Here is a 27,739-nt window from a genome sequence, read left to right as displayed (position 1 = left end):
GCAGGACGTCATGGTTCCCTCTTGTTTTTCTCAGATGTTTAGTCACAATGCTTTTGCTTACGTTCTTCCTATCACCTCGTTTGTGGTGGCATGGTGGAAACCTGGTTCCTGGATTTCAAAGTTTTCACACAGGAAGCAGAGGATGAGAGAGGTGAAGAGAGCTTTGTGCTGGAAGGAAATTCAGAGCTGTATCAAACTGACACAAGTCAGTAATAACAGCATTTGTTTATAGGGCATGTTTGATGGATGATTGTAGCTCAAAGTGCTTCATAAACAAATCAGTCATAAAGCTATCCTCCAAAGCTAAAATATTCCATTATTTGTCAATAACATTGCATAAAATAGCAGAAGGTTTAAGCAATCAATAGCAGAAGTTTTATATGCGAAAGCGGATCATATGTTAATAAAGTTTATGGTTGTGACATCATGGATGTAATCAATTCTGAGCGAGTAAGTTTGGCTTTTGGTTTCAAAGCCCATTAGAAAGAGGAAGAAACATCTTTTTGTCATTTTAATAGTGTTGCGGTCAGGTAAAGTCACATTACTTAAAGCTGTGGGAAGGGAAACATGCCCTGCTTTGTTCTAAAGTTGCACACTCAGGCTGTCACGGATATTTGGGAAAGTCCTCACACGTCCTACATTGATGATCTGTGGTTTTCTCATGTCCTGCAGCATATCTGGCAGCAGTTAATGCCGCTTGTGAGCCGGCTCCTCTGATCCGTGCTAGACCCGTGTCTGACGCACAGTTTTACTCCCCGCCGGAGTCCCTGGCAGGTGATGCCATTCACTTTCTTTCTAATGCAACTCATTGTCCATTTTTGGCTTTATATTGCCGCCTAATGTTTGTGTTTGTCCTGTAGGTTCGGATGATAGACCTGTGATTGAAGAGGGTCTCGGCAGGAAAGACTAAACAGAACAAGTAATCAAATGCTTATTTTCTTTCTTTTCATTATCTTTGGATGGAAGAGATGTGTGCAAACGACAATTTCTGTATGTCCGAAAGTAATAAGAACCGTTTATTTGCTAAAAAGCACAGCAGATCACTTTGTCCAATCACTTGTTTTGAAGGACAAGCAGTTTCTACGACAGGGACAGGAGGCCATGGCTGTGGTGGAGCAGATACTGACACAAGAGGAAAACTGGAAGTTTGAGAAGACTAATGTGTGTAGACCTCCAAGCTTGCTGTCTTTATTTGTGTCTGGTTTTGTCATTGGTTAAATATGACACGTTTTAATTCTTAGGAGATGGGCGATGCAGTATATACTCTTGAAATCCCGTTCCATGGGAAAACGTTTATTTTAAAGGTATTGTTCCTCTGTGTTATGAGTCTTTTTGTCTCTTTATGTTTGTTCATATATACAGAATCAAGTCACTGACCTGTGTTTTGGGTGTTTTAGGCGCTCTTGCAGTGTGCCGCAGAGCTGGTGTATCAGGAGGTCATTTTGCAGCCGGAGAAGATGGTGCAGTGGAACAGGACAGTGTCTGTTTGTCAGGTACACATACTTGCAGATTCCTCCATTAATGACAGCTGAAACACAGGTTGCACACACTCACGATTGTGTCTGATTTAAAATGCAACTGCAGTTCAGGTTTTGCCACAAATAGCGATTTCTTTCACCTTTGCAGGACTGTGAAATGAGGAATGTACCAAGTAACACCTCTATAGCAATAGTGTGAAAGTGCATAGCACATAACATGCACAATACCAGTATCTATTGGTATAATATGCATCACATGACTCTCAAACGTTTTCAAAAGCCTCCATTTTCATAGTCCACACTACAACGCTACACTACAAAGCTCAGTTTTCCCTTAACTAAAAACACTGTCTCCATGTGGACTGAAGGCCAAAACGGAGAAAAAAAAGATGCGCTTTCAAAAAAAACTTAGGCCTTGTCCACACTAAGACACATGCACTACAAAATGTACCAAAAAAAATATTATATATATTGTGGCGGGACGAGCACACGACAGACACAGTGGGTGTGGCGTCAGGCCTCAGGAAAAGTGTCCAAAACAACAGGGAATCTGGTGTCCTCGTCGTGCTGCGGGATTTGTGTGGGTCAGGCAGTGTTCATGGAGGAAGGGTCCAGGTAAGGGGCGGAGTCGGCAGTGTAAGCGGGTGTGGTTCTCGTCCGGACCAGCTCACATCTCTGGTGGCGCGGGAATCCCTCAATGCACCCTTCCTGGACCCACGAGGACACCAGTCTGCATGCACAGCGAAGAGACTGGTCTCCTAAGGAGAGGCACATTGGACTTTTAAACAGCAACGGTGATGAGGCTCCAGCCCTGACTCGTCCAGCGCCCCTCCTCTCTCACACATCCACTCCTGTCGGGAGCCTGGTGAAGGGTGGCGATTTTGGAAGGGATGCAGATGACAATCAGGGAGGAGGCAGCTGACTAGTCACTATATATACTATATTACATAGTCAGGGGGTATCTCCTCATCCACCACCAGTGTGTAGCATCCACTTGGATGATGCGATGGCAGCCATAGTGCAACGCCCACCACACACCAGCTTACTGGTGGAGAGGAGACAGAGTGAGGAAGCCAATCAGCAGATATGGGGATTGTTAGGAGGCCATGATGGTCAGAGGCCAATGGGCGAATTTAGCCAGGATGCTGAGGTCACACCTCTACTCTTTTCGAGAGACATCCTGGGATTTTTAATGACCACAGAGAGTCAGGACCTCGGTTTAATGTCTCATCCGAAGGACGGTGCTTGTTGACAGTATAGTATCCCCATCTCTACACTGGGGCGCTAGGACCCACAAAGACCACAGGGTGAGCACCCCCTACTGGCCTCACTAGCACCTCTTCCAGCAGCAACCTAGTTTTCCCAGGAGGCCTCCCATCCAGGTACTGACCAGGCTCAGCCCCTGCTTAGCTTCAGTGGGAAACCGGTCTTGGGCTCCAGGGTGATATGGCTGCCGGCAAAAGTATCAACCTTTTGCTTTGATTACTGCTTTGCACACTCTTGGCGTTCTCTTGATGAGCTTCAAGAGGTAGTCACCTGAAATGGTCTTCCAACAGTCTTGAAGGAGTTTCCTGAGACATGCTTAGCACTTGTTGGCCCTTTTGCCTTCTGTCTGCGGTCCAGTTCACCCCTAAACCATCTCGATTGGGTTCAGGTCCGGTGACTGTGGAGGCCAGGTCATCTGGCGCAGCACCCCATCACTCTCCTTCTTGGTCAAATAGCCCTTGATGCCTTCAGTGTGAATCTACAAATTTCATAGTCATGAAAATAAAGAAAACTCTTTGAATGAGAAGGTGTGTCCAAACTTTTGGTCTGTACTGTATATATATATATATATATATACACACACACACACACACACACACACACACACACACACACACACACACACACACAAAGGTGCTGATCATATAATTAGAATATCATCAAAAAGTTGATTTCACTAATTCCATTCAAAAAGTCAAACTTGTATGTTATATTCATTCATTACACAAAGACTGATATATTTAAAAAATCCCAAATTCAGTATCTCAGAAAAAAACATTTTTTGAAACATTTACTTCGATTTACCTTTTATGATGGATGCTTATGCTTTTCCAATCAAATAATCATTTGTTACTCACTGGATGTTACTGCATAATGGAGAATTAAATGTGTATAAATAGGTCTTCTTTTGACCTGGCACACAACAGGTGTGCTTTGACAGCGTTATATTTATGCCGAAGACCCAAATTTGAATCCATTCCTATTGTTGCCATAAATAAAACACTACGAAGCTACAAAATTAGATGGGTGTTTTTGTGGGATGGTCTTGAGCTTTTAATCATTGAAACAGCCTTGAAGAAGCTGTTTCTAAATGTCCTGCATATACTCCGTCATTACAGTTAATGATCTCTCTGTTGTTGTTGTTCTACAGATTTTACAGCGAGTGGATGACAACACAATGGTGTCATATGATGTTTCTGCAGGAGCCGCTGGTGGGGTCGTGTCTCCCAGGTGAGAGTGCGCTTACGAATTGTTGCTTAAAGTCTGTTTAATGTGTAAAAACAGTTTTTAGCTGTTTTGTTTGGCTGTACTAATTATTGTGAAGTCAAAGAGTTCAAATTGTGTCTGTTTTTTATGTTCTTGATCTTCAGGGACTTTGTGAACGTTCGTCGGGTGGAGCGCAGACGAGACTGCTACATCTCTGCAGGAATGGCCACCAATCACAGCAGTAAACCCCCTCACAGTCGCTACGTCAGGTCCGCTTGAATGCAAAGTGTTTTGGTTTGTCAGCCAGTAAAATTGAGAAAAGCTGTAAACCGAACTCTCTCTCTTTCTCTCAGAGGGGAAAACGGTCCCGGTGGATTTGTTGTGTTGAAATCTAGCAGTAATCCTAAAGTTTGCACCTTCATCTGGGTCCTCAATACAGACCTGAAGGTAAGAGCTGCAGTTCCTGCCAGTTTGCACATTTAAGCCATTTAAACACATTCAAATAATGAGTGATTTTAATTAGGTGTTATTTAATGCAAGTATTTTTAGAATATTTGGAATTAGACATTTGAAAACCCTATAACATTAAGTAACTTCATTGTAGTCGTCTTTTGATTTTTGTCTGATGGATATTAAAATAGCAACCATTCATATTATGTTGAACCATATCTAGAAATTTGGGGTTTGGCTCTTTTGATTTGGACCAGGTAATTAAAAAAAAAAAGAATACACAGACAAAAAAAAGAACAACATTTTTTTTTTTCATTCTGAATTACAAGATATAAACCAAATTATAAGTTAAAAGTCTGATAATTATTCATTTTTTTCACATTCCTCTTGCAATTCTCTCAATTCTGACCTCTTTTCTCAGAATTGCAGAAGTTGCAAGTTATAATGTCCAATTCTGGGAAAGAAGAAAAAATAATCTCACAATTCTAATATTTTCTTACATTTGTGAATTTATATCATGCAATTCCGACTTTGTAACTCCAATATCAAAAAAAGTCAGAATTATGAGATGTGAACTGGCAAAACTCGCAAAAAATTTAGAATTGTGTAATAGAAAGTCGGAATTACCTTTTTTATTTGTTATTCAGTGGACATGCTTCCATAGAAAACCGAATGGGGTTGAGGCCAAAAAATAGTATTAAGTAAATTCATTGTGGCAAAACTTTAACACACATAATTGCACTAGGCTCAGACTATCTTTGAGTGGGAATACAAAAATGCAGAAATACGACATGTAGTTTTCACAAAAGCCTTGGAGCTGTCAAAAAGTACAGCCGTGGCCAAAGGTTTTCCAGAACTCACGGTAAATCCACAAGAGGTGGGTGGACAAATAAAAACCCACAAATTCTGACAAACTCCAAGCATTGATTATGCAAGAATTGGCTTCCATCAGTCAGGATGTGGCCCAGAAATTGATTTACAGCATGCCAGAGCGAATTGCAGAGGTCTTGAAAAAGAGGTTCAACACTGCAAATACTGAGTGTTTGCATAAACGTATTGTAATTGTCAATAAAAGCCTTTGACACTTATGAAATTCTTGTAATTATACTTCAGTTATACAATAGTAACATCTGACAAAAAGAACTAAAAACTATGTAGCAGCAGAATTTGTGAAAAATAATATTTGTGTAATTCTCAAATAGATAAAATTTTCATATTACTTCATCTTCTTCAAACAGGGTCGCCTCCCACGTTACCTCATCCACCAGTCACTGGCTGCCACCATGTTTGAGTTCATGTCTCATCTCAGGCAGCGTATAAACGAAGTCCACATCTCCTGTCGGTGATCTCTGGCTTTGACTCTTTATCCAGCCACAGTTTACATCGTGCTAACTTCAAATGACACTGTGCCCTACTCAAACCACCACTGCCATGAGGAGATACAGCATTGTGTTTGACTGACGCGAGGTTGTTACGGCTCTCTGCATCCAAGAAACTTCGACTGAACGTTTGGCTGCACTTTACACTGAAGTTAAAGTATATATATATATAGATGTACACAAGGACATAACTCATACTGTCAAACCCCACAAGAGCTGAAAACATTAACAGGAAGTTATCAGAGAGCAGCTTGTGATCTATAAGAGATCAGGAGAAATGGATTAGGCCTAAAACCACTGTTGTACCTCTAGTGAACAGGACTGAAGGCTAGGATAGTTTCTGAGCCAAATACACTGTGGTTTCTCTTGCTGCTTTTACTTACGCCTTAATTGAACATGCACAGTCATTCATACTAATTATAATTATTGTTTTAGTTCTTATTATGGTTTGCAATTGGCTCTTGAGGCCAAACATTGCTGTTTTAGATTATTAACAGTAAATGCATTCATCTGTAGCATAGATCAGCGTCCTGCCATGTGTATGATCATTTGTCTAATAATGTAAACCGTTAAGAGTTTGATTATACGGTTTCATCTTAAATCAGCATAACCGGTTCACTAGTACCCAAACTGTTTGTATAGAACATGATGCAACAACAAAGCAAACATTTGCACTTGGTTTTATTCTGTAAAACTGGTTCAGAGCAGCTCAAAATCCGTCTGAAATGGGCCTTGAAATGCGTGCTTTTTTTTTTCTCTTCTTTCTTCATCGCATGTCAGTTTGTTTTCTCACAGCATTACTATCAAAGTTCTTTGTTATACACTCATGTTTACCACATTCATACAGGGCATAGCAATTTATAAACAGGAGACAAAGGCATAGTCACGCTTTATTGTTTAGTATTCTAATAGAAATGTGAATGTGTCTTACATTAGTTGCCTTGAAGCAAGCTAAATACTTATTGGTTTTAACAGAGGAACCATTGGGCTTCCTTCTAAGGGACAGCACATGTTGTAGTTAGTTAATCATTGATATCATGAATGATGTTGATCTTTATAAACTGTTGTGTTGTGTTCTGTACTTTGTCTTGCAGCCTTCTTGGCTTGTACTTGTGTGCCTTCGTTATGGTTTCCCTCACTGAAATCAAAAGCTGCTTTCATTATTTCGATTTTTGTATCCGAACAACTTTTTTGGCCTCTTTTGTTTTTTTTTTTTGTGCAAAGCCTTTAGCAGTTCACTTCACTCATGATTCAGGTTCTGTGTAAATGATATTTTTATACTGACTTTTACAGTAATATGAAGCTATACAGAATTTTGGCGTGTTAATCAAAAATCATGATTTTTTTTTTTTTTTTTTTTAATCATAAAATGATTTTATTTCATTTTATTGAAGAATCAACATTTAATAAAACTAACAAACAGTTAATACTGGATGTCTGTTTCCTGTTTCAGATGTATAGTTAATTAAACAATGACCCGCCAAAAGTGAATAAACATTTAAACAACACTTTCAAAAAGTCTGAAATGTCATTAAAAAAATAATACATTCATATTTTGTATTTGTTTTGATGGCAAAAAACAAAGCCGAGCATTTCTTTATAGAATCAGAAAATATATTGACATTGCAATAAGTGTCAGAGAAAAAAACATACACATATATTAATATAATTTAACTTTAACCCATGATTTGAACTGAAATGACTTTTATATTGTGTATATGTTTATATTTATATGTTTTATATTGTGAATCATAAATCTGGTGTTATATCATATAAAACCTAACAAATAAAAAAAATAGTGTTAGATATTTTGCTTGAACGTTATTTTTAGTTGATATAAACTGGTTTGATATTTGATCTAATGCATTGACATTCAGACACTTAGAAGTGTAGCCCTGTGTCCAAATACTTTTTTTGTTTGTTACAGATCACTATAGTAATAGTTAACACATTTGCTCCTTTCCCCTTCTCTTTCTTTAAAAACATCCTGATATAATCACAAGGATTGTTTGTATTATATTTCTTAAGAGAAAAGCCTCTGGCAGAGTACGCTGTGCACAGCCGCCATGTGATGGGACACAGCCTATGAGACGCTCACATGAGTGTCACACATCAAGTTCCCTCTTTCTTTCTCTTATGAACCCAGATGCTTGGGAGTTTTGTAGGTTCTTATATTAATATTCAGTTGCATTATCAGTGAACTTTGTACACATTTGTAGGTTTGTCTTAGTTCTAAACAAATTTTCAGCCACATTGATCAAACCAAAATGATCCAATATAGGAGATGTGAGGTTTGTTACTCCTTAAGGGCTGTAAAGTTAAATTACACATCTTGTATATACAAAAGCAAAATGCATAAGTGTATGTTTAGTTCTGCTTTTTTTACATTTGTATTGTATTTCACTTGCTGAAAATCTAAAATAAATAAATAATAATAATATATTAATATTAGATCTGAAATTATTAACTGGAACTATTTAAAAAGTAAAATAAAAAAAATAAACCAAAATATTAATAAACATAACTAATATAAAACACATGAAATTACTAAATGTAAAGCTGAAAATATACAAATAAATGCTCAATCAAAAAAAATTATAATAACTGTAACCATTTTGCTACTAAAATAACACTGACCTGCTGTTATATGCTTGTCAGATCTGGTATTTATTGGTTTGATTATTTTGCCAGTGAGCACATGAGATTTTCACTGAAATGAGAGCAGGAGGTTTAGGATTATTGGTTTTCGTAATAATATGAAGCAACGGTGTTATGTAATCACTCTTTTTATTTCAAACCTGCTTCATTTTCACTATAACCGTTTAAATTTGCATGAGGTTCTGGATACGCAATGTGAAACCAACTATTGAAAGCATTCAGAGGTAAAAGCACGTTTGTGTTTTGGGGTTGTAGGGCGAGAGGCTTTATTTAGAGGTCTGTGATGGCCTTAGGTTACGCGGCTCAGACTCATGACTAAACTGTGATGTTATTCATTCTAGAGAGAGCCAGAAATGTTTTAGTCATTTGCTCTCTGGGCCCCGAAAGATGCTTCACTTCTGAAAACGGAAAAACTGTGTTTTAGACCTGAATTGATGGATTCAGCATTTCGGCAGAAGTTTCTGGGGTAAGTTACAATAAAGCAATGTTAGTTTGTTTGTTTCATGTTCATCTTCTTCAGACATCTCACCTTTAGTCTCTAGGAGAGGGGTAGATGTGTTTTTTAACACTCATGTTGTAGACCTGGACCTTTCTTTCTCCATCTTCTAGTTTTGTATTTTGAGGATGGGTGCCGCCTTCAGGAAGTTCTGTCTACGATTCTGCTGTTGCTGCTGCTGTGAGGATGACGAGGAGGAGGAAGAAAAGACACCTTTACTTAGGTATAACTAACTTAGGGGATGTGGGGTTGGTTTGTTTTTAAATCATGTCTGACTATTGATGGTTTGAGTTTCTGCTTTCTTATTTTAAAAAAGATACAGGAAAATCTTAGCAAATTACGTTAGCTACTTTGATTCAAGTATAAACAACAACTAACTCTTCAACTCTATTACAACATGTGGAAATAAAGTATTTAATAAATATTTAATTCATAACTCACAGTCCAACGAACTTCTGCTTTTCCGTTTGTCCGACTCATATTTTCGCTGCCTGACAGCCGTTAAAGAAACCGTTAAAGAAACGGTTAGATTGTTAATTATGAAGTAATATCAAACACACTAATTCAGATTTTACACAGTTTTTTCGCGGCAGTTTAGAGCTCGATGTACTCATATGTTGACAGTAATTTTAAATGTTGTTTGTGTTTGCGTCAGTCACGACACGTTGGAATATTTCGATCGCGAGGCGAAGAAAAGGCGGGACCAAGAGACCAATCTGTGGAACGAGCCCGGAGACCCCTCCCACTCCGAGAGAGACGACGACCGCACGCTCTACAACCTGCTGCAGACCCGAGCCCAAACCCGGCGAGGCTCTCAGGTGCGGCGCGCTCGAAACCCTCGGGATTCAACACAGATGCGGTGCACTAATGTCTAATGAAACAAAAAAAGAATTATAAAAATTATAAAAAAATGTTTTAGCTACATTTAAATACATTTTGCTGAAAGTTAATCAACTAAATTAGTTTATTTTAATATAGCTAAAATAAATTGATTGCAACCACTTACCATAATTTTTTTTTTAATTCAATTAATCTTTTTTTTTTCAGTGTATATCAAATACCAAAATATTAATAAATAAACATAGGAAAGATAAATGAGATATAAACCATAATCATGTTATCTGTCACATTTGTCTTATTACAGAAACATAAAGGTCAAGTCACCCAAAAAGTGACATAAGTCCACAATGAGTCTAATAATAATAATAATAATAATTATTATTATTATTATTATCATCATTATTATTATCTTCATTTTTAATGAATTACAGATGGGTACAAATACAACTAAATGAGGAAAGATTAAGCCAAAAATAAATAAATAAATACATTTTATATATATATATATATATATATATATATATATATATATATATATATATATATAGATAGATAGATAGATAGATAGATAGATAGATATTTGTGTGTGTATTTATTTATTTGTACATAGTAAAAAATAAATAAATAAATGTACAGCCTGAATGCATTGTGGTCGCTTTGCTAAATGAATAATAGTAAATGTAAATGTATGATTTATGTACACGTGTGTATGTATGTATGAACAGAAATAAAAATACAGAAATAAACATAAAAAAGGTTGCATTTAAACAAATGTCTTCTGTCCTGCAGGGCTACCGGCGTTTGAGCATCGACATTGAGGCCATGAGAGACATGAGGAGAGAGGTGCGAGATAAGTGGAAGATGATCCTGGAGAATCTGGGTGAGAGATGACGTGTCAGAGATGGTGCTCCAGTGCTTCAGGAACTGTCTGTCATTGAGATGCTGGGTTTCTTCTCTCAGGGTTCATGGCTGAAGCCGAGTCTCTGCTGACCGTGTCTGCCACCGCATCATATGACCGCATGAGAAACGCAGCGGTCGCCCGCAGCCTGCTGCAGACCCTCCACACCGAGACATCCATATTCAACCGCAAAGAGGCTCCACCCGAGAGATACCTCTTCATCCTGGTGAGCAAGAACAATCAATAACAGTCTACAAATGTGTATTTCTCCTTTCTGTTTCAAATGAGGCGGTTTGGGTATAAATGAACGTAAAAAAAAAAATTATAACCCTTGAAGCATTTTCACAAATTGAAATAAATGTTAAATGAAATAAAACTCTAATTTAACTTTTCTTTTTTTTCAAGTTAGCTTGAATTAAGATAACTAAAACTGAAATGCACATAGAAACTATATAGACATCAAAAATAATAAATAAAGAATAAAAATGACAAAACAACAGAAGTGGAAAATATAAAAATTAAATGATTTCAACTAGAATAATGTCTCAGCGATTCTAAAATAACACTGGCACATTTAATATAATGATGAATTACTTTTAATATTTTAAAATACCAATTAGGTCGGCAGTGATATTTTATTAAAATATATATATATATATATAATTATATTTACAGCAGCAATATGTACAGAAGTAAATATTGCTACAAATTATTTCAGTTTATTTTTTATACAAAATGCATAAATAATCTCTCATCTAAAAGAACATGCTTGAGATAGACAGACTTCTCCGACCTCTAATATTTATGTTTGGCTCAGGACCGGCTGATTTATCTGGACGCTGCTGAGGATTTTGTGGCCAAGGCTCGTCGCTTCTACCCTCCTAAAGATGATGATGATGAAGAAGAGGAAAACACCATTCAAATAAATCTTCCTCTGCTGCTGTCCCGCATGAATCAGAACATCTCTGGAGGAGAGGAAGAGGATGATGAGGGAGAGACCACCGGTCCAGAGGAGTGATGTTTCCAGAATCAGTTTGAGGGGTTTCTGAGGTACACGGATTTGGACTGATGCCAGCACGGTTCAAGGTGGATAGGGACGGTGGAGATTAAATGGCACAGATTTAAACCATTTCTTAGTCAAATGCTTTTCTTGAAGAAGAGACCATTTACAGATTCATTACAATAGCTGCAGAACTGACATTTTCTGAATTAGAAGATCAGTAGGAGATTCTGGATTACTGAGACGTGCTGATATTGTAAGTGTAAGATGGTGAAGTGAATTTGAATAGAAATGTAACTTTCTTTTGAAATTTGTGTCAGCGTTTACATTGAATGCAGATGCATCAAACTGCTGAAACTAGTAATTTAATAAAATCCTTTATCAGCTCTCATATGCAATTTGAAGTTTCTTCTTCGGAACAGATTTGGAGAACGTAAGTGAATGGGTGCCGTCAGAACGAGTCCAAACAATCTACAGCACTGCAGTTCATCACTAAACATCTTGTGATGTGAAGTCACGTTTTTAAGAAACAAATCCAACATTAAGTTATTTTAACTTTAAATCATCACTTTCAGATAAATATGACGACTCTATCTATAGAAAAAGTAATCTTGTCTAAATCAGGAGAGAAACATGCACAGATCAAACACTGTTGTTTTTAACTCGGCTGTTTGGACTGGTTCTGATGGCACCCATTCGCTGCAGAGGATCCACTGGTGACCAAGTAATGTAATGCTACATTTGATGAAGAAACCAACTCATCTACAATAATACTACACCGTAAATACAACATGAATAAAAGGAACGGAAGCCTTTTTTATTGAACATTTTTATTGAGGTCCCAAAAACCATCATCAACAATATTATGTAAACAATATTAATTAGGAAAATAATAAAAACAACAGCTCAAATATCCACAAGCCCCCAGGTTTGAGCGGACAGTACGAGGGGTGTGAGTTCAAGCCAAGACGAGATATCATGTGCAATCAGGAATGTAGACACGGTGTGCAGCGCTCGGTGGACTGGCGTCTGCTGCAGGCTACTGCTGGACCTGGCAACGTGAAAATAGCCAGTTAATAACAGAGCAAAGATATACGACATCTGGAAGGAAACACTGCAGCATGAGGCTTTCAATTCAATATTCAGTCTAAAATACAGAAAGTGCCTAAAACATTGACAAAGTCATTTTTACCATTTTATTTCTGTACTTGTTACGGTCTATAATATATGTATTGATAGATGTGACATTGAGCTCAATTTAGACGTTACATAACCTTTTTAATCCGTCGACTGTTAAAAAAAAAAAAAAAAAAAGACCATATCCTGTTACTATATCCTGTCCAACCTCATATTTTACTTCGAAACACACCCTAATTCAGAGCATGTCAAGTTAGTTTTTCCACGGTCAATTTAGAAGCTGAACGATTTCTCTGAAAACATTACTGGTGACTCTTTTACAGAGTTAATATGTAACAGATCTACAATGTACAAGTAGCAAAAATCTCCTTGTATAGTTATCAACTTAAAAAAAAAAAAAATGTTAGCGTTTTATTTTTAATCATAAATAGTTTTTTCATTACTGTTGTGGATTTTTATTTCCACTTAGTCTTTCCTCATATTTTTAAAAAAAAAATTCTATAAATATCACATGTAAAAAAAAAATGGATTAAAAACATTTTTACTTTTATTTTTTACCAACACCTTTTGAAAAAAAATATTTATTTAGCTTATTTAGTTGGACTTACGAATGATTGAAAATATATATTATTTATATAGTCATAATAAATACAAATATATACATATAGTAAAATACACATGCAATAAAATACATTGTTTTTCTCTAATATTTTCTAAAAATGTTCTAAAACTTGGTTTATGTGTTTACACATTTCAAAACTTATAATTTTTAAAATACTCTTTTTAGTTGCATTTAAAAATCCTAATTGAACCCTACACTTTAAAGAAATGAATAAATACTAAAATGTTAATTTTATATTAAATAAAATTTGTTCTTGTGTAGTTTTTATTTTTACATTCATATTTTTATATACACAAAACTTAAAGATGAAAGCTATCTGTATCCATCCAACTCTACATACACACACACCTTAAAAAGGACATATAAATCTAATGCATAATTCAGATTGCAAACAGCCACAACTATAGCCTATAAAATCTGACCCAGTCCAAGCGTAGCTCCCAGCAGAGCGGGCAGGTGATCGTGTACCTGCTGAGACTGTGTGTCTGGTCCTCTGCTGGCCAAACGGCTGAGAATGTTTCTTTCAGACATCTGCAGCCTGACGGCGACGGGAGGTATCCTGGCGATGGTTGCCGGTAGACGAGTGACATCCGCTTTCATGTCACTGAGCAACTCTTCGAGCTGTTTCAGTACTGTCAGAAACACATACAAGAAAGCAGTGAGCGTCAGCTTCGATGATGTGTGTGTCAGAAGCTCAGAGGTCAGATGATGCACCTTTATGTAGGACGGCGTTGGCAGGTTTGTTTCCAGACATGGATTCCTTGCTCAAGTGCTGGTGGGACTCGGCCAGACACTCCACTTCACTGAAGCGTGTGTTGAGAGCCATGGAGGGGTGAGAGGGGTCTTCAGTCATGTTCAGATACGCAGCTCTGCGCAGCTGTTCTTCAATCACCAGAGCCTGCTCAAGCAGCTGCAGGAGACACAGAACAACGCTCTTACCAACATCTTCACTTATGTACGAGGAAAATACTGTTCTTTTCATAATACCTTGAATCTCCTGGCCAGAAACTTGTTCTTGATCTCCAGGAAGTTTCCTCTGTTGATCTCTCCCTTGAAGGGTTCGTTGAGAATGGCGAATCTGATGTCATTCTGAATATCTTGCCAACGAGCGTAACCGTGTCTGAGACGGTGAGTTGAGGAAGATCTCATGCTCTGCTCGTCACTCAACACATCTGAAAGACACGTGTACACTGAAAGCAGCGTTCATGTTTTCTTGTGTTTAAGGATACTGTATGATGCCAGCGAGCAGCCAGTAGTCGTGGCGCCGATGCCAGATCTCGTTGGTCTTCTTGGTGACTGTAGCGGCTCGTTCCTCATTCTGCCACAGGGAGTGTAATTCTGGAACAAAAAAAAGAGAGTTTAGTACAAATGCTCAAATGTATGGCATGTTGGAATCTAATTCTGTCATGACTGATAGAATTCTGCCTCTTTAGCATTTAATAATAATAATATAAAAAAAAAAAAAATAATTGGTTCAGTTAAATTATGAATATTAATAGTGATTAATAAATGAATAGCTCAAATAAATTGTTTTGATAATAAAATAGTTACAATATTTAAAAGTTAAAATAAATTAATCAAATTAAATTAATAATATAAAAACATCAATAGTTGATTAATATGTAATATATTAATTAATGGCCAATACAACACTAATAGCTAATGTAAATAGTAAAAAAATAAAAATAAAAATAAAAAATAAAAAATGAAGTTGAAGTAGTTAAAGTAGATTTAATTGTTTAAAAAAAACAACAGATTAAATGAAATTAAAAGTTCAAATAAATTTAAAAAACGCTAACTTAAGTTACTTCTCCAAAAACTAGTCAGCTAATCAATTCCAAATTTTTGGGTCATAATGTCTAAAACATCTTCACCTAATTACTTGTGTTCTAAAACTAGTACAAAACCTGAGACAGACCGTCTGAACAGGAGATCTTACCGGTAAATCCTCCGTCTGCGATGTTGAACATGAAGCGTGTTTTGGCTTTCTTCCTCTCTTCAGCTGCTGCTGCTCCTGCGGCGCTGTCTTTGGCACTCTCTCCGTTCTGCAGTTTTCCTGCTTCCTCCGTCTTACTGGATTCCTTCTCATCCTTCTGACCTGGAGCTATTTGAATGACAAAGTTAATAAAGTGTGTTGGTCAGATCCAGAAACTACCTAAGATTTCAAATCCATTCTGGTGGCACAGACCTTTCTTCTCATCTGTAACAGGGGTAGTGTCCATCTTTTCAGGTTCATCTTCCTTCTTTTCTCCTGAAAAAAAAAAAAAAAAAAAATAGCTACTTTATGTTCAGACCAAATACATTTTTGACCCCATTCAACCCTGAAAACCCATATTGTTTCGGGTTCGAAATGCCATTTATGTTCACCTTTGGCGTCTGAAGTTTCTTTCTCAGCCTCGGATTCTTTGGGCTTGCTGTCGATGTTCTTCTCATCAGCGTCTCCAGACTTCTCTTTCTCTTCCTCATCTTCCTTCCCATCTGCCTTTTCTCCCTCTGAAGAGGATTCAGGTGTTTTGTCCCTCTCCTCTTTGTCTTTGCTTTTGTCTTCAGAAGCAGAGGAAGCTTCTTCATCTTCATCAGGAATGGCGATGACCTTTTGATAAAAAGAAATAGAATTGGCTTATTAACAAATAAAAATCATCTAACCTCACACACGTTGAAATAATCAGCGAAATCTAAATTTACAAAACCTTGACAAAGCGAACTTTCTAGACAAATTAATTCAAGCAGTTAAACATCTTCAAACTACCACTGGTCCACGACAAGCTCTCTTTTTCATGGAAATCTCTATTTCTATTCTTCTGTTCAATTCGTCAAGGTCAGACACGAGTAAAAAATGAACATACAGGAGAGGCTGCTTTATAGTAGAAATAGAAATTGTAATTCTAGTTTTTTTGTTTAATACAGCTTGTTTTAAAGCAATCTATTGCATAAATACAAATTATGTGATGACTGGAGTGCTGAATTTCAAGCTGCTGTCATCGCTATGATCAGATGCTTTCTTAACTGCTGTTTTCTCACCAGTCATATTTGTTGTGCATTTATTTCATTAGTGAGTCTTGTTAGTAAGTTGTTCCCTAACAGTTATCACAGCTTTTTATTTTAATCCCAAAGTGAAGGACAAATAAAGAACTTCACCTTGAGTGTATCAGGCTTTAAACAGATCCACAAAATGTTTGTTTGTACTCACTTCATTGTCTTTATTCTCACTTGCGTCCTTCTCACCGTCTCCATTTTTCTCCTTTTCTTTATCGTCATCTTTTCCACTATCTTCTGCTTTGGAAACACCTTCTGTAGAACAAACAGGCGTATGTTTAACAATCTGCCTCAAAGCCGGTTCACACCGAGCGTGATGCTTAAAAAGCGAGGCGAATCACTGACAAACGTTGTTTTCACACCAAGCATGAAACGTTTGATTGCCTTCTAATTCATGCCTGCACGCTAGGTGAAGACAATCAGCAATGCATTTTTTTATGCATCGTATATGGATATAAAATCATCTGCTGCTCAATATATAGCATTAAATTAAGACAAATAAAGTTTGAATAGGCCCATAGGGATCTATTGATTCTTTTCAAAAGCATCATGTGAAAGTGAACCGCACCAAAAAAAAATAAAAAAAATGAACATTGTATTTGATCCAGACCAAAGCAAGTGAACTTTCGGACTTTCCTGGTGTGAACACTCCCTTATATGTGGCATATGTGGTACCTGGAGCAGGTGTGTTGGGCTGAGTGTCCGCTGGAGTGCCCGTAGAGGGTGTTTTGCCTGGTGAAGCAGGCTGACTGCTGGCAGTGGATGCTATTTTATTCTCATTCAGCTCCATCATCCAGGGCAGTGACCACTGACCGTTCACATGCTCAAACTCTTGTACCTGAAAAAAAAGAAGTTATCCAAACACCAACAATTAGACGTCTTTGCAAAATGGATTTTGCCATTCATGAATCTTGCACATTTCATATGATCTGTTTGAAAACTTGGCATCATGTTAACTTCAATACATTACTTATTTACCTTCTTTCTGATCAACGACATCACACCGATACGAGTAAGAACGTGTTGCCGCGACAGTCCCTCCCGGGGAACGCCATCGGCAAAGCTTTCAGCACCATCTGCACCAGGCTCACACAAGTGACGCATAAAGAGCGAGACGTAAGCCCTGAGAGAAAGGACATGGACAATACCATGAGAACCAGTTCATACATCCAAGACCCAGAGTATGAGTATTTGGCTAGGATTTTATGTATTTTTTAGGAGCCTTTTGCTCATTGATAAAAGACAAAAAATATTTTACCTGAAAGTAACAAAAGACATATTTTCCATTAAATGTAAATATATTCTTATACGCTACTGTTTATAGATTTTATGCTTTTGAAAGGAATTTCTTATGCTCACAAAGACTGCATTTATATAATCAAAAATACAGTAGCAAAAATATAGCAATACTGTAAAATATTACAACTTAAAGTAACCATTTCTATTTGAATAAATAACTTAAAATAATGTATTAATGTGATGGAAAGCAGAATTTTTAGCAGCCATTACTCTAGACTTCAGTTTGATTAAATTAATGCATCTTTGCTAATGAATTAATACAAATAAAAAAAAAAACTGTAGTGCAAATTTGTATTTTTATTATGATGAAAACACAAAAAGATTTTAGGACTCTATGACTTGCAGTTTTTGTAAAAAAAAAAAAAAAATTATATATATATATATATATATATATATATATATATATATATATATATATATGGTCAGAACCTTAAAATACTTACAAAACCCAAAAGAATAAAGTTAAGTCAAGAACTGATGACATTTTGCACAGTGTGAAACTAAAATAAATCATAGTCATAGTTGATACACAATATTTGTAAGCTAGTAAACAATCACTAAATGAGCTCAAACTTACTTGAACTCCCTCTCTGATTTGCCACGCAAGTCTCTGACTAGCCACTGGGTGGTGAAGGCGTCCTGAGGTGGCATCCCATAACGCATCACAGCGTTCAGGAAGGCCTTCCTCTGACGAGCATTGAAACCCAACACCTGCCAAATTTAGTGTTTTAGTATGTAAAACTAAAAAAACAGGAGCTCAAGAAAACCCAAATCCCAGGTCTCCTTCCCTCACCTCAATGTTGCCGCTCACTCTGGCCAGCAGGGGGGGCAGGGGTTTGTCTTTGTCATTTCGGAGGCCTTTTCTGTTGGGTCGCCGTGAATTGGCTGCAAGTAGACCATGAAAAATTGGACTCAGAAAAGGGGTTTAAACATTTGAAAATGTTTCAGTTTAAAAAAAAATCCTTTGTTTGATCATCGTCACGCTTGTCTCACCTTCTGATCGTTCGTCAAAGTCCTCATCTCCTTCCTCTGAAGCAACAGAGTAATCCGATTGGCCATCAGACTGATCATCCTGCCAGTCTGTAACCAAACAAGAAACATGATTAAAAGTTAAACTTAAAAGCACTTTTGATGGCTGTTTATATAAACCCGGACAAAACAGTTTATAGTTTAAAAGTGCTAGTACATCTCTCACCTCTGTCCTCCTGAGAGCCGTCGTTGTAGTTGACCTGTTTGCGGATTCGCTTGCCCTTGCCCAGATTACGAGCCAAATCCTCCTGCTGCTGCTCGTAATGGTGTCTGAGCAGTTTCTCCCAGTAATCTGGATCCACACTCTCCTCCTGCTTGATGATCTCCCGCTGAACTTCCTCTTCCTGAGGGAGAAGACAGGAAGAAGTGAAAACGTTAGATTTCCTTTTGGCCAAAAAACATGGTAAAAAAAAACTACATGTTCAACCATATTATGGAAGACACATGACCAAAGCACAACATGTCATAGCATGTGTGACAAAAACTAGGCTTATGGCATATTTTCCATTAAAAATTGTGATTGGCATTTAATATGCAAAAACAAAAGCATTAAAACCAAAAATAAACTCTAGGTTTGTTGTGCTTGTTTGCATGACTTGTATGACAATTTGGCCAAAAACTGATTAAATAATCAATCGAACTATTAACAAAAAATAAAAATAAAATGGTTACTGCTACAATTACTAAATTAAATGCTACAATATAAATGCCATTTCAGAAAAATAAAAAATAAGAATATTATTATATACAAATTAATAATATAGAATAATCAGGCATTTCTAAATATATATATATATATATATATATATATATATATATATATATATATATATATATATATAAATACAAATAATGATAGCTTTACTTTACAGAATACTATAACTATAATATATAAATTAGTATTTATTTTTAAACTTTAAAGCCCAAATCACTATTGTAATATTTCACTGTAAAATGACTAAAGACAAATATTAAAAATGAAAACCCACAATGTAATTGCAAATTACAAATGACAATACTGATATTTATGTCGGTCTTCATTTTCATTTAAGCTTTTATTTTGGCAGAAAACAGCAGGAGACTTAAAAGTTTCTCTTCTGTTGAGAACGCGAGGTTGATAAGTGCTTCTCATTACACACACCTGAAGATGGTTGGAACATATCGCATTCCCAAAAAGCATGTTATGAGCAACACTAAGTCATATCACGATGTTGCTTTAATTGCTGATTAATGGTCTACTCCTACAGCCAGCTGTTATCCCACACGTCCCAGCAGCCCCCACACTCACCGCCTCCTCCTCGTCCTTGACCACATACTGAGCCACTTTGAAGGAGCTGAGATACTCGTTCATGCTCTGGATCTCGGTGTCGTCTGTGGCGTCCTGGTTCCGATCCAGCAGCCGGTCGATAGCTTTGTCATCATAGTGAATCACACTGCTGTCCTCTTCTTTATTCTCTCCTGAACAGACAAACACCACCAGTTTCAACGTTGCTTCTTTTAGTGAGAGATTGTGTCGGTATAAACTAAAGCAGTGTGTAACTCCAGCCACACCTTCTCCCTCGTCTTTGAAGAGCTCCTCTGTACCAAACTTGAGAATGTCATCAAGCTCCTGTTTGGACATCGAACCGGTCTTTGAGCCCAGTCCGGGACGCACAACCAAATGAGTCAACATCATCTTCTTCTTGGCCACCTTGAGATAAAATAAAAGACCAATCAGTTAAGATTCAAAACACACATACACAAAAACAAAAGTGTGCGTCATAGAAAAATTGCTGTGTACCTGAGTAATTCTCTCTTCTACAGAGGCTTTGGTCACAAAGCGGTAGATCATGACTTTCTTGTTTTGACCAATCCTGTGAGCTCTGCTGAAGGCCTACAAGAGAAACCACCAAGCACCAGTGGAGATGAATTCACAGAGTCAGATCTCAATATAAGATTTGTCTTGTATCAGACATCCACTTCTGAGTCCTGATCTCACCTGAATGTCATTGTGAGGGTTCCAGTCGGAGTCATAGATGACGACGGTGTCTGCGGTTGCCAGATTGATACCCAGACCACCGGCTCTGGTCGACAGCAGGAAAGCAAACTGGGGAGCACCAGGAGCTAATGCAGGAAAAACCTCATTCATTATGACACTTAGAGACCGAGTATAAACAGAGCAAGGAGAACAAATGTACAAACCACATCAGTTACATAGCAAACATCTGGTCTCACCATTAAAGCGGTCAATGGCTTCCTGTCTCATGCCTCCCGTGATACTGCCATCAATGCGCTCATATTTGTAGCCCTCGTTCTCCAGGAAGTCTTCTAGCAGGTCCAACATTTTAGTCATCTAGACAAGAGGGATGAAACATCTCATACTCCTGCTGTGCATTATATGCATTTTTGTCAATAAAAACCAAAAATACGGTAAAAACAATAAAAATGTGAAATATTAATTAAATTTTAAATAAGTATTTTCTATTCAATATATTTTAAAATGTTATTTATTCCTGTTATGAATGTTCAATTACTAAAATCTTTAGTTATCAGAAATAATTTTTTCTAAATATCACTGTTTATATCAGATTTTTGGCAGAAAACTGCTTTTTCTCCAGGATTCTTAAATTTTTAGAAAGCTAAAAAAAACAGCACTTATTTAAAATAGGATTTTTTTTTTCATAACATTATGCATGTTTACTGTCACTTATTAATTTAACGTTTCCACGCTAAATAAAAGTATTTAAAAAAAACTTTTAACCTTTTTAAGCATTTAATACCTATTAATATTAATTTTTTTATCAATACAATTAAATTATTATAATGAGAAAGAGAATAAAATTCAATATAATTTTTTTTTTGTAAGGGGGTGAGGGGAGGTTTTACTTCAGAGATAAGCAGCATTAATTTAACAGAGGTAAATGAAATCTAATAAATAAATGCTGTCTCACCTGAGAGAAGATGAGCACCCTGTGTCCGCCCTCCTTGAGTCTCCGCATCATCTTCTGCAGCAGCAGCAGTTTGCCAGAAGATTTAGTCAAGGCACTGCCTTCGTACATCCCATTGGGCAACTTGGCAGCTTCCTGTTTCACACAGCCAATCAGACGACATCTCAATCATCCCAATTTCATCAATATGCAAATTGCTCAACTTTAATAATAGACCAATAGACATTGGTCTATTATTAAAGCGACAGAAAAAGAGAGGCCTGTACCGTAGCAGCAACAGGGAAGAGATAGGGATGATTACAGCACTTCTTGAGGTCCATGACGACGTTCAGCAGAGAAACCTGGTTTCCTCCACCGCGAGTGTTCAGAGCCTCAAAATTGCGGGTCAGGATGAACTTGTAATATTTCCTGGATTCACAGATAAAGGATTCAGAAACTCTGGCTCCTGTGACCTACTCATCTACTCGTCTATTCCTCATCACACACTCACTTCTGCATGGGGCTGAGCTCGACTCGGACGATGAGCTCCGTTTTGGAAGGCATGTGCTTGAACACGTCAGCTTTGAGTCTCCTGAGCATGTGTGGTCCCAGCATGTCGTGAAGCTTTTTGATCTGGTCCTCCTTAGCAATGTCGGCAAACTCCTCCAAGAAACCCTCAAGATTACTGCAGAATGAGAGAGAGATAGAGAGAGAGAGAGATAGAGAGAGAGAAGAGAGGGATAGAGAGAACGAGCGAGCGAGAGAGAGAGCGAGAGAGAGTGTAATTTATGTCTGTAGATACCCAGGGGGCCACCAGATGGTGCTGAAGGCTTCCATTTGAAATGTTTTTCAAGAACAGGATTTCATTTTTGTCCATAAAGCTGCAGATTTTTAAAAGTATTAATTTATGCTTCCTTATAACTTATAAATATTCAAAAATAGTTGAATAGAATAGTGCATGCTTCTTGGAATGGAGTTTTCTATTACCACTGTTGTGTTATATTACAAGTTTCACATACTGTTAAAAAAAAATGCCTCAATGTAAATGTTTTTTTGTCACTGGTTTTATGTAAAGCAGCTCTATAACATTTTTGAAGATCTTTACAAACAAATTTACATTGAAAAGATTTCTATTACATTATCTGCAAAAATAATAATGATAATATTTATAAACAAAAATATAATAAGATCATTTTTATTTGTTGTTTAAAATATATAACATGCACGGTGAGATTCATTGAACTTTTATTTCAGTAATATTATATAGGTCTTTCGAAGTCATGTTACATACACAAAATTACAAATTATTTTAAAACAACTAAATTGTATATACTTTTGCACGTTAATACAATTAATAATTTCTTAGACAATTATTTATATGTAATACCAAGACATGATATTACGAACAATTTCAAGAGCGCGTGACCTTGCGATGTGAAACGAATCAGAAACGCACCTGAATCTCTCTGGAGTGAGGAAGTTGAGCAGATGGAAAAGCTCTTCTAAGTTATTCTGTAGAGGAGTTCCAGTCAGCAACAGCTTGTGCTGCAGCGGGTAGTTGTTCAGCACCCTGAAAAACTACACAAAACACCACAGCAAAGCATTAACACCCCAAACCACCACTAAGATCTACCAATCAGTCATTTTACTACATCATTATTGCATCATCTATGTTGGTCTCACCTTTGACTGATTATTCTTCAGTCTGTGGGCCTCGTCAACTACCAAACAAGCCCAGTCGATGGAGCCCAGAACAGCCGTGTCGATAGTGATCAGCTCATAGGAGGTCAGCAGCACGTGGAACTTTACAGAGGCTTCTTTCTGCGTGAGCATGAGGAAACATTCACTCCATCACTGCAAGAGACTTACGACTCTTAAACCGAAAGAGCAGTTTTCACACTCAAACTGACCTTCATCTTCGAGGGTTTCTTGCCACCGCGGATGGCGTTGTTCTCAAAGGAGAACTCATTTTCTCTGATGACAGATCTGCTGTCTTTGTCTCCGACGTATGTGACCACATACAGATCCGGCGCCCACATTTCAAACTCTCGCTCCCAGTTAATGATGGTGGACAGGGGGGCACTCACCAGGAACGGACCCTTCGAATGACCCTGGGGAACGAAGACACCAGCGTTTTAAAACTGAATAAATATGAGATTCTATACTAAGGTAGTAACATAATATTCAACATTACATTTTAACATTGCCATCACAGGAATAAATTATATTGCATAATACATTCAAATAAAAGCATAAAGCCACACACCTCTTTATACAGTGAATAGAGGAACACAGCAGTCTGCACGGTCTTTCCCAGACCCATCTCGTCTGCCAGGATGGTGTCTGTTCCCTGAGCCCAGGAGAAGCGGAGCCAGTTGAGCCCCTCCAGCTGGTACGGATGCAGCGTCCCGCCCGTAGCATCCAGATAGTCTGGCTGACGGTCAAATTTAATAGTGGGCTACAGGAGGATAAGAAGTGGGTTTTAGCCATCGATGAGCAAGTGAATGGTGCAGCTGGAAGTAATGTGTGGGACCAAAACAATGAAGCTCACTAACATCCACCACGGGGTTATCTGGAGGGCGGTCCAGTTTCCGCATCTTTCCTTTGAACTTCATCTTCTTTCCTGGTTTACCTTCATCACCCATCATCAAACCCCTTTAACAGAAAAACAAAAACAAAATTATGAATCTGATCAATATGTGCTTTTTCTTGCACTTTCTGGTCTATAGGCCTAAATATTTCACATTTTGTGTTATTAAGTTTACGGTAATGAATACTTACATTAAAAGTAAAAGTTAAATTAAAAGTACTTAAATTAAAAGCTTTTTCACTAAAAGCTTTTTTGTATAACTTTCACTGGCTTTAAAACATTTTCTTACATACCAAAAGCTAATAAACTATTTGTTATTTAAAATAGGTGTAAAAAAAAAAAAACAAGTATTAGACAAAAACACTTTCAAATTTTCTTCCAGTTTAAGTTGAAGCATTAAAACTACTGGAAATAATTTTAAATTACAAAAAAAAAAAAATAAATACTAAAATTGACCTGAAACAATATTATTAAATATTATAAAAAGGTACTTCAGACCATGGATATAAAAGCCAAAATAAAAAAATAAACCTAAATAGCAATATTAAAAGAAAAACAATTCCAACGCCAAACTTAAAATGAAAACTGATCATATATTTTAAAAACCCAATGCAAAGCATTAATAAATTATAATAGTACATAAAAACAAATAAACTAAAATAAAAATAAACGAGACCTAAATATCAATATTTTTAAACCTGAAGTCACAAAAGCACATAAAATCACTAGAATTAAATGAAAAGTAAAAATAGTCAAAACTATAATAGCATGTAAATGATATTAAAACAACATTGTCGTGAATGTCAAATGTATAATAAAGAGTTTCAGTATGTTACTTCACATTATTCTGGAAGCTAAATCTCTGATGTTTTGTGTCTTTATCAGCAGTGGTCGTGCACATGTAAATACCTGTGGTTCCAGTACTGCAGTTTGTAGGTGTCAAACTCTGGTATATCCATATCCTCTGCTTCCCAGGTGGCTTGATCATATGTCAGATCCCTCCACTTGATGAGGGTAGTGACAGTTATTCTTCTTATCCACACTGAAAAAAATAAAACACAAGAGGTACGACGTGAGCAAAGCCATGAAACTGATCCAAAGCGATTCAATCCAAAGTTGTTGAAGCTCATCTCACCTATGGTTCAGGATTCGGTGAATCATCATCCACTCCATCTTGATGCCGAAGCGGGTAGTACTTCTCCTCCATCCGAGCATAGGTGGGGTCTTTCTTCTTCCTCTTGTCGCTCTTCTCCTCTTCTCCATCAACGCCGAAGTCTACGGGTGGGGGTTCGTCCATGTCGTTCTTGCGCTGGTAGTTTCTGAACATCACCTGACAGTTGCATCTCCAGCTAGAGGCAGTGAGAGAAGACGCGGGACAAGATTAGGACCAAAGCAAACTAATCGGAGTGTGAATTCAGCCTGAATCTGGATTCAGAATGGGATTTTGAGACCACAAGAAGAACCAGTGCAGGTACCTGCAGCTCAGAAACCCAGGAGCAGTGCCAGTAGGACATATTGTGCCATTTAACGAAAAAACTCCCTCTCAGGCGGACCAGCCAGTGGTGTGGGTCGGGCGCATTAAGGCTGGGAGGTCACTGGCCGCGGCACGGGTCGGGGGGAGAGGTTCACTCCAGCGCCAGGTCAGAATCTTCTGCACCTTACCTTTCAGTGCGGACACTGGAGGGAAACAACGAGGTTTAAATTACTTCATGATACACAAAGCAAAGGAAGTTCAACGTGGAAAGACTCAAACCTGTATTTCTTGTATACATTATCAAAAAAAAATCAAAAGATATAGATATATATATATATAAAATTGGACAGAAAAAATAATATCCATACATTACTTATACCAATACTCATTTTTCTTAAGCATATTTAAATGTTATTTGTACATTTGAATCCCAATTATTTACAAAAATATCAATTCTAAATTAATATATACACATGTCTAAATAATTGTAAAGAAGTTTTTTTCATATTAGAGTATCAATTGCATTTTACTTGTGCTACTTTTATTTGAATATACATTTATTATCCCTGTATATCACATTAGATTTGCGTTACATTATCTTTGCGAAGTAGGCAATTTGTACATGCTATAAGTCTCAAATAAATTTTAAATGTATATAGTAATTATATTTATTATACATTATATTAAATAAAATACATAAGTATTAGTTATATTTATATATTAATGTTATATATATATACACACATCTATTTGAGTCCCAATTACATTATACTTAAATACTGCATTTATAAAAATTAGAAATATTAAATCGTAAATATTAATGAATTATCCTACAATTCAAAAGAAAACTATTTGTACTGAATCAAACTATTTTGTAAATATAACTTGCATTTTTAACTATATTTTATTTTGGTAGAGCATTTATATTATTCTATAATTTACGGTTATCTAAAAATATTATAGTACTATGCACATGTATCTTACAAAATATTTTAATGGTATAACACACATTTGTATGCTATTTGAGTCTCCGACAGGCGTTTTGCTGCAGTGACATTAATGATAAATCAATGAACTGATCAGTCGATTATGACATCTTTGGAAAAGTTGACAGTGTCACATATGACCCCTATTTCAAATCTGCAATGCGGTTGACTCACAGTGCAGCGAGGGCAGATCCATTCTCCGTTGGGAATCTCGGCAGAGGTGGGTTCAGGCAGTGGATGTGGTACGACGAGGGGCAGGAGTCACAGCACAGCAGCTCTCCGCCGTCCTTACACACCCTGCAGAACTCCATGTGATGGTCGTCCTCCTCCGCCTCACCTACCACCTCGTTATCCTCCTCGCCGTCTGACGCATCCTCGCGAGCCTCCCACTGGATGCCCATCTTCTCCTGAAAGAGGAAGAGATGATGCACATCAGGGCTTGACATGCAGCTCTTTGGAGGGAACCAAACATTTACTGCTGCTGCAGTGTTAGGTTGAACTCATGTTGGTTCACTCACACAGTGTGGGCAGCTCCAGGTGCCCTCCGGTGCTTTCTCCATGTCAGGGTCCAAGCAGACCATGTGATACGCTCGTGGACAGGTGTCACAGAGAATGATCTCTCCTCCCTGCTGACAGACCTCACAGTAATCCTGATGATCCGTCTCGTATCCATCCCCTTCATCATCACCTAGCAGAGCAAGACAGAGGATACATGAATGACTGATAGTACGACACGGAAATACAGAATACAGTCATAAAAATTGACAAAAACTGTATAACACAATGTTACACCACTTCAAGTAATTTTAACAGGAATTAACAGTAATATTGTACCATTTCTTCTTAAAGTATTCATACAATTAAAACTTTGTTTTAAGGAATATCACTTTTTTTCTTCCATGTTTTAGTTTTAACAGTAAACATCTGTCATTTAGCATTGCTTGCAAAAAAACTAAAAGAAATGTTACATTTTCATGTAAAAACAGAAT

At 37.1% G+C, this 27,739-nt stretch overlaps 2 protein-coding genes and 1 pseudogene across 2 annotated transcripts; 2 read left to right on the top strand and 1 right to left on the bottom strand.

The window, feature by feature from the left end:
* Window positions 1-10: 10 nt before the first annotated feature.
* LOC113083906 (stAR-related lipid transfer protein 3-like) lies at window positions 11-7,297 on the top strand (annotated as a pseudogene).
* Window positions 7,298-8,591: 1,294 nt separating this feature from the next.
* LOC113083908 (melanoregulin-like) lies at window positions 8,592-12,062 on the top strand. The gene is made up of 7 exons (XM_026254731.1): window positions 8,592-8,661; window positions 8,779-8,903; window positions 9,047-9,156; window positions 9,589-9,751; window positions 10,563-10,653; window positions 10,734-10,897; window positions 11,489-12,062. Exons 3-7 carry the CDS (start codon window positions 9,062-9,064, stop codon window positions 11,687-11,689), a joined length of 714 nt encoding a protein of 237 aa, XP_026110516.1. The 5' UTR covers window positions 8,592-8,661; window positions 8,779-8,903; window positions 9,047-9,061; the 3' UTR covers window positions 11,690-12,062.
* A 422-nt stretch (window positions 12,063-12,484) lies between these two features.
* LOC113083907 (chromodomain-helicase-DNA-binding protein 4-like) lies at window positions 12,485-25,298 on the bottom strand. Its single transcript, XM_026254730.1, has 29 exons — window positions 25,200-25,298; window positions 24,256-24,355; window positions 23,967-24,158; window positions 23,611-23,811; window positions 23,384-23,521; window positions 23,157-23,278; window positions 22,212-22,385; window positions 21,988-22,129; window positions 21,725-21,856; window positions 21,009-21,126; window positions 20,773-20,897; window positions 20,575-20,667; window positions 20,346-20,484; window positions 20,083-20,252; window positions 18,961-19,138; window positions 18,759-18,845; window positions 18,559-18,650; window positions 18,343-18,476; window positions 17,445-17,589; window positions 17,142-17,304; window positions 16,621-16,721; window positions 15,798-16,023; window positions 15,619-15,681; window positions 15,370-15,534; window positions 14,660-14,768; window positions 14,418-14,550; window positions 14,145-14,340; window positions 13,899-14,062; window positions 12,485-12,722 (listed from the first exon to the last, which is right to left on the bottom strand). Exons 1-29 carry the CDS (start codon window positions 25,247-25,249, stop codon window positions 12,711-12,713), a joined length of 3,864 nt encoding a protein of 1,287 aa, XP_026110515.1. The 5' UTR covers window positions 25,250-25,298; the 3' UTR covers window positions 12,485-12,710.
* Between the last annotated feature and the right edge of the window lie 2,441 nt (window positions 25,299-27,739).

Source organism: Carassius auratus, unplaced genomic scaffold (assembly GCF_003368295.1).
Source record: "Carassius auratus strain Wakin unplaced genomic scaffold, ASM336829v1 scaf_tig00039417, whole genome shotgun sequence".
In the NCBI taxonomy this organism is placed as follows: Eukaryota; Metazoa; Chordata; class Actinopteri; order Cypriniformes; family Cyprinidae; genus Carassius; species Carassius auratus.
This window is presented reverse-complemented; position numbering and strand designations above follow the sequence as displayed.